This window comes from Daucus carota, chromosome 2 (assembly GCF_001625215.2).
Source record: "Daucus carota subsp. sativus chromosome 2, DH1 v3.0, whole genome shotgun sequence".
In the NCBI taxonomy this organism is placed as follows: domain Eukaryota; kingdom Viridiplantae; phylum Streptophyta; class Magnoliopsida; order Apiales; family Apiaceae; genus Daucus; species Daucus carota.
Window position 1 is genome coordinate 31,944,875 of NC_030382.2, and position 10,499 is coordinate 31,955,373.

The 10,499-nt window shown below is 37.9% G+C and overlaps 1 protein-coding gene across 1 annotated transcript; it reads right to left on the reverse strand.

The window, feature by feature from the left end:
• Positions 1-9,086: 9,086 nt before the first annotated feature.
• Positions 9,087-10,100, reverse strand: LOC135150498 (protein FAR1-RELATED SEQUENCE 5-like). The gene has a single exon (XM_064086835.1). It carries the CDS (start codon positions 10,098-10,100, stop codon positions 9,087-9,089), a length of 1,014 nt encoding a protein of 337 aa, XP_063942905.1.
• Between the last annotated feature and the right edge of the window lie 399 nt (positions 10,101-10,499).

Below are 10,499 nucleotides of genomic sequence, written 5' to 3' on the forward strand. Positions count from 1 at the left end.
CTGGACAGTGGATGCTCAGGACATATGACAGGAAATAAAGCCCTGCTATCAGACTTTGTGGAGAAGGCTGGCCCAAATGTTTCTTATGGAGATGGAAACATAGGGAAAACTTTGGGATATGGCAATATCAATCTTGGAAATGTCATCATTCAATCTGTAGCTCTGGTCTCAGGACTTAAGCACAATCTGCTGAGCATAAGTCAAATCTGTGACAGAGGATATCATGTCAATTTCTTGGAAGAACACTGTGAGGTCATTAGTAAAAGAACTGGAAAAGTTGTTCTGAAAGGATACAGACATGGCAACATCTATGAAGCTAAGCTATCTTTAAACTCTGAAAGCTCTGCAATCTGTCCACTTGGCAGAGCCAGTATTGAAGAAAGCTGGAACTGGCACAAGAAATTATCTCACCTGAACTTCAATAATATAAATGAACTTGTGAAGAAAGATCTTGTGAAAGGACTTCCAAAATCAGTTTTTACTCCAGATGGACTCTGTGATTCCTGTCAGAAAGCAAAACAGAGGAAGTCTTCCTTCAAAAGTAAAACTGAGTCCTCAATTCTTCAGCCATATCATCTGCTGCATGTTGATCTTTTTGGACCAGTAAATATAATGTCCATTGCAAAGAAGAGATATACTCTGGTCATTGTTGATGAATTTACCAGATATACGTGGGTATATTTTCTTCACAGCAAGGATGAAACACCATCTTTATTGATTGAGCATATCAGGCAGTTGAACAAAATCTCTAAAGATGCAGTAAAGATCATAAGAAGTGATAATGGCACTGAGTTCAAGAATTTTAAAATGGAGGAGTTCTGTAAAGCAAATGGCATTAAACAGGAATTTTCAGCACCTGGAACACCTCAACAAAATGGTGTTGTAGAAAGGAAGAACAGAACTCTAATTGAAGCTGCTAGAACCATGTTGGAGGAAGCAAAATTGCCAACCTACTTCTGGGCTGAGGCTGTGCAGTCTGCCTGTTTCACACAGAATGCAACTCTGATTAATAAACATGGAAAAACTCCATTTGAAATGGTTAAAGGCAGAAAACCAAATCTCAAATACTTCCATATCTTTGGATGTAAATGTTTTGTTCTGAAAAATCATCCTGAACAGCTAACCAAATTTGATTTAAAAGCTGATGAAGGAATTTTTGTTGGTTATCCTTTATCAACAAAAGCCTTCAGAGTTTACAATCTGAGAACAAGGGTAATCATGGAATCCATTCATGTATCCTTTGATGATAAGAAAATTACTGGAATGGAAGATTTTGAAGATCATGAGCAACTGAGATTTGAAGATGAAGATACATTCTCTGACTCCATAAACTCTGACTCTGAGACAATATCAGAGCATGTCACTTCTACTAACCAACCTCAAGCACATGTTGAGGGGGAGCACTTTCAAGATGAAAATCTGGATGAAAATGTTGCAGACTCGGCAGAAAACACAAACTCTGATTCTGACTCCTCAAACTCTGATCACTCTGCATCAGAGAATCAGGAGAACATATCTTCAGGGGGAGCATCAGAATCTCAGAATGCTCATGGAGATAGCATGAATAATGGGGGAGAGGCATCAGAGAATCAAAATGATACTGGCATGGATCATGGGGGAGGATCTAGTTCCAGAAATCAACTGCCACATGAAAGAAAATGGACAAAGTCTCATACACCAGATCTGATTATTGGGGATCCAGATGCTGGAGTACAAACCAGAACTGCAACAGCAAATGAGTGTTTATTTCATTCATTTTTATCTCAGACAGAACCAAAGAAAGTGGAAGAAGCCTTAAAGGATGCAGACTGGGTAACAGCAATGCAGGAGGAGTTAAATGAATTTGAGAGAAATAAAGTCTGGACACTTGTACCAAGACCAAAGAACAGATCAATTGTTGGTACCAAGTGGGTTTTTAGGAACAAAACAGACAGTGATGGTGTAATTACAAGAAATAAAGCCAGACTGGTAGCTAAGGGATATTCTCAACAAGAAGGAATTGACTATGATGAGACCTTTGCCCCAGTTGCCAGATTGGAAGCAATCAGAATTTTCTTGGCTTATGCAGCACACAAGAAATTCAAAGTGTTTCAGATGGATGTAAAGAGTGCTTTTCTTAATGGGGAGCTGGAGGAAGAAGTATATGTTGAACAACCTCCAGGATTTGTGGACACAAAATTTCCAGATCATGTCTACAGATTGGATAAAGCACTGTATGGACTAAAGCAAGCACCAAGAGCATGGTATGAAACTCTGGCTCAATTTCTTTTGGACAGTGGTTTCAACAGAGGTACAATTGATAAAACTCTATTTTATCTCAACCATGGTAATGATCTGCTATTAGTTCAAGTCTATGTAGATGATATTATTTTTGGGTCTACTAATCCTAAACTCTGTGAGAGATTCTCAAAGCTTATGCAGTCCAGATATCAGATGAGCATGATGGGAGAAATGAGCTACTTTTTGGGACTTCAAGTCAAACAGACTGATGAGGGTATTTTCATTAATCAGTCTAAATATACCAGGAACTTGCTAAAGAAATTTGGCATGCAGGATAGCTCAGCTGCTACCACTCCAATGGCAACTGCCACTAAGTTAGATAAAGATACTGGTTCACCAGTAGAAATTACTAACTACAGAGGTATGATAGGCTCACTTTTATATCTGACTGCTAGTAGACCTGATATCATGTTTGCAACCTGTCTCTGTGCAAGATTTCAAGCAGATCCAAGAGAACCACACCTTGTAGCAGTCAAAAGGATTTTCAAATATCTCAAAGGAACAGTTGAGATGGGACTCTGGTATCCCAGAGAATCAGACTTTACACTGATTGGTTACTCTGATGCAGATTTTGCAGGATGCAAAATAGACAGAAAAAGTACAAGTGGGAGCTGTCAATTTCTAGGAGGAAGATTAGTTTCTTGGTTCAGTAAGAAACAAAAATCTATCTCCACATCCACTGCAGAAGCAGAGTATATTGCTGCAGGAAGCTGCTGTGCTCAGATCTTATGGATGAAGAATCAACTACTGGATTATGGGTTAACTCTGACTCAAATTCCTATTTATTGTGATAACCAAAGTGCTATTGCTATGACAGGAAATCCAGTACAGCATTCCATGACCAAGCATATCAGCATAAGGTATCATTTTATCAGAGAACATGTGATGGAAGGAACAGTAGAGCTTCACTTTGTTCCAACAGATCAGCAGTTGGCAGATATCTTCACCAAACCTCTGGCTGAAGCAACATTTACAAGGCTTGTAAACGAATTAGGGATGATTTCTGGTCCTCTCTAAACTCTGATACATTGCATGATACTATATCTGTTAGTATTTGTTGTTATAAATCTGATCTACAACTGCATCTGTTATTCTCTGATCTAAACTCTGATGATTATACTCTGATTTGATAAACTCTGATATTTAAACTCTGACCCGACAAACTCTGATGACTTGAATTTTTCATGATGAAAGATACTCCTGTGAAGAATATGTTGCACTTAACTGAATTTAGTCATAAGCCTCTCTAAAGTCTGAATTTTGTGATATTACAGCTGTGGAAATCCCTAACACACAACACATGAGTTAATTTTGTTACTTAGACTGTCTTACTTCTTAGATATTAGATATGTACTCAGAAAAGAATCTGCTTTCCTCCTCTTATGAGCTAAGAGTTAATATATCTCAGTTATGGATCCTCAAGATATTTCTTCTCAGAAAAGAAAATCAAAAGAAAAGAAAAACAAAAAATTATCTCAGGTACTCCTTTGAGATCTTAGAAAATCTGTGAAAGGAAAGATCCAAGTGCACTGCTGGTATTAAGCAAATGCATCGAAAATTAAGTTAATTTTTGGGGACTTTTCACATTCTCTGATTACTGGAGAAATACTCTGAGCAAACAAAAGTCTGATAAAGGTTATGACTCACTTACCATGAGAAGTTCCCTTTCAAAAGACAAATGTTGTTCAAAAGAGAAGAAATGGTATACTCTGATCCATTTGTGAGAAACTCGGCTTATGAGATGATTAAAACATTTTCTTAATCATCTGATTCTTTCTAATATTATTTAAGAAATTTGACAATCTCTGTGACATTAGAATATTCATGTTAACACACACCTCACTCCACTTCTGTGATTAACAATTTTTTTTTGCTTCGAGTAATTTTTGACTAGAGTTCAATAAATATGTGCAAACTCTGAGGAGCAAGTGTCGTTTAGACCTTGAATATCTATCTCTCATCATTATAAGATTCTATGATCACTCCTTGATTTGTCAGATTATAAGTCATTTATTTAAACTCTGGTCAATGGTCAGCCTCTGATCGAAGTCCGAGTTAAAATAAATATTTTGGTCAAGATAATATTAGTTTTTATTATCAAACGGTAGAAAAACCATTTGTATTCCTGAGTGGAGAAAAACACGGTAAATAACTGTGTTTTATTGGTAAATGGTGCATGTTTGTTCAGATTCACACGCCACTAATTATTACTTCTCCACTACCAAGTTTTTTTACCGTTCAGTTTTTGCCACGTGCCCCACTAACGCAGAAATCAAAATTTCGTATATACACTCGTATATATATCGATTTTGAATCTTTTTACTCTTCACTATTCACACACGATTTTTACTCTCTCTCTCAAACTCTTTTCTCATTTTCTCTCAAACATTTTGTCAAACACCATACCTGCATAACCTCAAACTCTCATTTTTTTTTAGAAATCATGTCGACAACTGCTTTCGAGTTCAATGGCGCAAAGTTCGTCACCAACAACTACTCAGCCATACTTGATAACGATGAAGCTCCCAAAGAGTTTCATCTTATTCAGGACTTCCTGGCTCACAGTGAGCTAATGTATGCTCTAACTCAGCCGGAGTCCATCTCTCCTTCTCAAGTTCTCACCCTATGGAGATCAGCAAATTACGATGATGGAGGTGAAAATGGTTGTCCATCTCTCACCTGCAATTATGAAGGTCAAGAATATGCTATCTCACCAACAACTATCAGGAAGGCTCTTCATCTTCCTGAAGAGAAGAAGTTTGATTCCTCAGTCCCTACTCAAACTCTGAGGGACATGATGATTTTTCTTGGGTACACAGCAAGTACTGACAAGATGGGAGAACTTAAGCGTCCACATCTCTGCAAGGAGTGGAGCTTCTTTTATGATTGCATCACCAGGGCTTTCGGCAACAAATGTAGCAACTTTGATGCCATCCCCATCTTCAGTCAACAGATTGGGTACTCTCTGATTCATAATCTCAAATTTGATATTGCTACATCTATCTTGAGATTCATTGGTGATAGGAGAAAAGAGAATATGAATATAGTCTATTATGCTAGATTCTGTCAGCTTATATTCTCTTATTGTTTTCCTGATGTGCCCATTCCTGAAACTGGTAATGAATCACCCTTTAAGATCACCAAACGTGCTTTTACTGATCTTATTAAGAAGGATAGCAAGAAACCGCATGTGCCTGTATTTGCCATTCCTGTGACTGTACAGGATAAATTAAGAGTCGCTTTACCTGATAAGTATTCAGCTCTATTCTCTGATGAGAATATACCACAGCCTTCACCTTCTACTGTTGATCCAGAACCAGTCCCAACCTCTGGTCCTTCCCAAAAGGGGCCAGTTGTAAAATCTACTCACACACTACCCTCTGGTTCTTCACAACAAGGACCAGTTGAAAAATCTTCACCCAAGAGGATACTCAGGTCCACTAAATCCCCAACCAAACCCTCCCCTCCTCCCAGAAAAAGAAGATTTCTGCAGAAAATATCAGACTCTGACTCTGATGAAGCACCTCCACCTCCTCCACCAGCAAAGAGGCTGCGAAAGAAAATACAGCCAACCTCTATTACTGATCTGACTGTGGAACCACCACAGTCAGAGGATCCTGAACAACCCTTGCTTACATTCTCTGATCACTCTGCAGAGCCACTTTTGATTGAACCCATTTCTGCAATGCCACTTGATATTGCAGCAGCTGACCAACAAATGTCAGAGTCAACCTCTGATCACAATGATCAAACTGAAGAGACAAAGTCTGTTGAAGTGAAAATTGCAGCTGATACTGAAATATCAGAAAAACCATCTGATGCACCTGGTCAATCAGAGGATGCACAAATAGAAATGGTCCTTCAGCTAATTCAAGATTCTTTAGTTCAACCTGATGATATTGTTGCAGCTCCTGCTCAGGAGATTCAAATGGCAGAAAACTCTGAGGCAGCTACTGAAGCTCTAGAGTCACATACTCTGAGTGTTTTTCTTGCAGACATTGATGATGATGAAGGCACAGAAGTCACATCAACCCCTATAATCTCTGAGCCAGTCAGAGAAACTACACCTGAAAGAGTTGATTCCCCAGTTAAAACACTGTCACCAGTTAGGGAATCCACTCCCTTTATAGCTCCTACAGTTCCAAGCTCTCCCATTCCATTTTCTGAACCTGCTAGAAGGAAACTTTGCCACTTGTCCTATACTCACAGGATGTGCAGAACCACATCACCTTCTGTAGAAGATAGACTTACCTCTATTGAAGCTACTCAGGCTTCAATGAATTATACTCTGGCAGATTTGAGTGCTTCTGTGGCACAGCTGGTACAGGTTCTCACCTCTGCTGATGTCAAAAAGGGGGAGAAAACATACAAAGACAAATGCAAACCTGATCAGAAATTAAAAAGGAAAAAGCCAGATGATGATGAGGAAGAAAAATGGGAAATGAACAAACAGCAAAAGCTGAAGCTGCTGCAGAGTAAAGAAACAAAGAAGAACAGTAGAGAAGCAGCAAGCTCTGAGAGACCACCCAGAGAAGCTCAAAAACACAAATCTATGGAATTGACTGTTGCTCAGAGTATAACCAAAGCAGTCAGAGATTCAGATGCTATATCTAAAGAGATAGATCTTGTGAACTCTGAAGTGGAGAAGAAGAAAGAAAAATTGGGTGCTGAAGCTGAAAAGCTGATTGAAGCTGGAGACCCTGAGTCTCAGAAATTTTGTCAAATTCTGAAGTTCAGAGGCAAAGAAACCACTCTTTTTTATAAATCTCCTTCCTTGCAAGCAATTGATGAAGCCATGGCAAGGAAAATCTTTGAAAAAGAAAATCCAGGAGTGGATATTGAAGCCATCAGACTTGAAGAAGAAAGATTGGCTGCTGAGAAGAAGAAGATCAGCAAAACAAAATCTGATAAGCAAAGACAGATTACTGATTCCTCACAGAAACAGGAAATTCCAAAACAAAAGGGAATAGTAATCAGTGAAGTAAACTACACTGATATCAATAGACCAAGAACTAGATCTCAGACTCAATCTGAATCTGATATAGCAGATAAAGGAAAGAAACCTGTTGATGGAGTTCCTTCAGCTCCTCATGTGATAAAGAAGTCAATGATCAAGATAGCATCAGAGAATCCTTCTAAGAGGATGTTAGAGCTGAGCAGAAATGCAAATATAATCACTGATGTATCTGATCAAGCTATAGAAAGAGAAGCTGGGTTGATCAGAAGAAGAAAAGGTGAAAGCAAGCCAATATCTGATATAGCTTTAACCTCTGACAATGCTCAAGTTAAAGTTTCAGTTGAAGAAGAGAAAGTTGAAGACACTAAAGCCTCTTGGTTAAAGTTAAATTCTGAGAAGACTCAAGGTCAGAAGAAGAAAAAGAGTTTATATGGGAGTCTTGGTACAAATTTATACAAGGAAAGCTCAATGCTCACCAGAGTAAGAACTCATGGCACCAGAGGAAAAGAAGCTTATGACACAACTGGTCTTGGTCACAGAAAAGAAAAGATTCAAACAGGCTCAGCAACTACTTTCAGAGATCCTTATCCTCTGACTGAAAAAGTAGGAGAAGCTGTTACACAGAAGGATCTTGACAAAGTTGAGTCAGTACAGATTCTGATGGACACTCATGATGGGCCAGAAGATAAAGAAAAGATTGCTATATTTCTAGAATCTGGCAGAGTGTATAGAATATCAGAAGCTGATTTATTGCTGAAATCTCTGAGAGAGCTGGAACATTTTCACTATATGTTGGAGATCAAGAATGAAGCAACTCAGAGGTGGTCAGATCTGATGAAGAAAACAATTAGTGAAAAGAGAAGATTCTATGGAATAAAGTCTGATGATGAATATATTCCACAAATAGCTCAAGATGATGGTTCTGAAATTAGCATGGAAAAGAATAGTTCTGTGATGGAGACTATTGCAAACACCAGAATCTTGGGTTATAATAATGAAGCAGACAGGCCTAGAGTCATTCAGCTTGGAGAAGCAATGAAGAGAAGCAAAGCTAATGCTTTGAGATCAGCCATATACCAGACATGAGATGAAGATGAAGAGTTGAAGACTGTCAAAGCTCAAATGATACAAACTCTGAAACAAATTGAAGAAGATCTGATTATCAAGTTTGTTAAGGAGAGCTATGGGTATAGACTGATTGGATAGTTAGTTCTGCTATGATCTGTAAGTTGTAATTAGTTCTGCCTATTCTGTAAGTGTTGATTTATTTATGCAGATTAATTACTTCATGCATTTGTCCTTGATTGTTTTTGACATCATCAGTAAATATATAGAACTTGTTCATTCTGTCTAATGCACAAGTTGGGGGAGATTGTTACATATTTGATGATGTCACAGGTATCTAACTTGTTTAGTGTGCAGAAGCAAATATCAGAGTTTAGCTGGAAATCAGAGTTTAACGACTGACAGCTGGATCAGAGTTTAAGCGATGATCAGAGTTTGCAGGCGGCTGATTTTCAGGAGCATATCTGACTAAATAAGGAAGATAAAGATCAAGAGAGATTGTACAGATCAGGACAGCAGAAGGATAGCTACTGATTAGTTTATTTTAGGAAGCAGATAATTATAAATCAATCAGTAGATATCATGTAACTGTGTATATAAACACAGCTTAGGGTTTACTCTAGATGAGTTATCAATTGAATATCATTCGTGTAACCTAGCAGCTCTTAGTGATAAGATATAAATCACTAAGAGATTATTTGTAAACTACTGAGATTTGTGAATAAGAGTTTATTGAATTATTCTCTTATACTTGTGTTTGTTTTGGATTGTGTTCACTATATTATCATATATATAGTGAGTTTAGTCGGCCTAACATAGGATATGTGGAGTCAAAAACAACAACATCTTCGAAATTTTTGTAGGCATTGACTGATCTCGGGTCAACCCACATTATGGCCCGCACACGATTTTCCTCGTCCACGTCAACTTTATAGAAAAATTCACCTTGACTATTACGTTTCAATTCTCGAAGTAATGCCAAACCCTCTAAAGCATCACTCGAATCAAACACATAATGTCGAATATCACGCAATACATTCCGAACATCTTGATTACCAAATCCAATATTCTCCAAGCCACCCGTTAACTCCCCTAACACGTTTAAAGTTTTTGAAGGCCCAATACCCGATTTATTCAATGTTATAATCAATTGCCGAATAACGGGAGTTATATTCCTTGGCCGTTGCATGAAAAGCACTTCATCCTTTGAAATCATCGTGTGATTGTGTTTTAAATAAACCGATGTCACTTCCCATTTATTCAATTTTTCCCTATGCACAACGTACATCCGCGCCAAGCAATGCGTTCTACCAATAGAATCCCTATTTCTCTTTTTTTTGTGAACATCCTTTTCTTCATCCAACGACTTTGTTACTATTCGACCACCCTTCCGACATATATATAAACGCGAACAAATTCTCTTACTTTTCACACGCCTATGTGTGGTTCTAATTATCATCTCAAAACCAACACGTCTACCATAATCCCTATAAAACATCTCCGCTTCATCTAAGCTATCGAATAATTGACCAACACAAGGACAACTTTCATTCAAATCATCATCTTTTGAATTTTGTTTGTCACAAAAATCATCAAAACATTCACCCCCAACCTCCTCAACATCATCATCCCCAACCTCCTCCACAACCTCCTCAACATCATCATCACTATCATCAACATTCACTATTGGGGTCTTTTTAGCATCACTATCATTTTCTTCTTCAATCTCAATTCTAGGTTTACTAGGTGTAATGGGCTTACTAGGGGATGTTAATTTAGAAAATATGAAAGATGCCATGAAAATATGAAATCTAACCTTAATAAAGAAGTCCAATAAAGCTCCAAGCTCCGAGCTTCAAGCTATAAGCTTCAAATTTCAAGCTTTAAACTCCAATAAAGATCCAAGCTAGCTTTTAAACTCGAATATAAGCTCCAATATAGGTGTATTTTGTGTATTTTGTGTGTATTGGGTTTGTATGCTCTAAAAATGGTGTATAGGAAGAAGAGGTCGTGTTTTTGGTTTTTGAAGCTGTGTGGATCTAGACGCCATATAATGTAGCGTATGTGGATCTACTGAAAAGCGTAACCTGCCCTTACGCTAGATTATATAGCGTATACGCTCTTTTACATAGCGTATATGCTTTTTAAAGTTGCGTATACGCTGTTTTAGTGTGCGTATTATCCAGGATCTACTTTG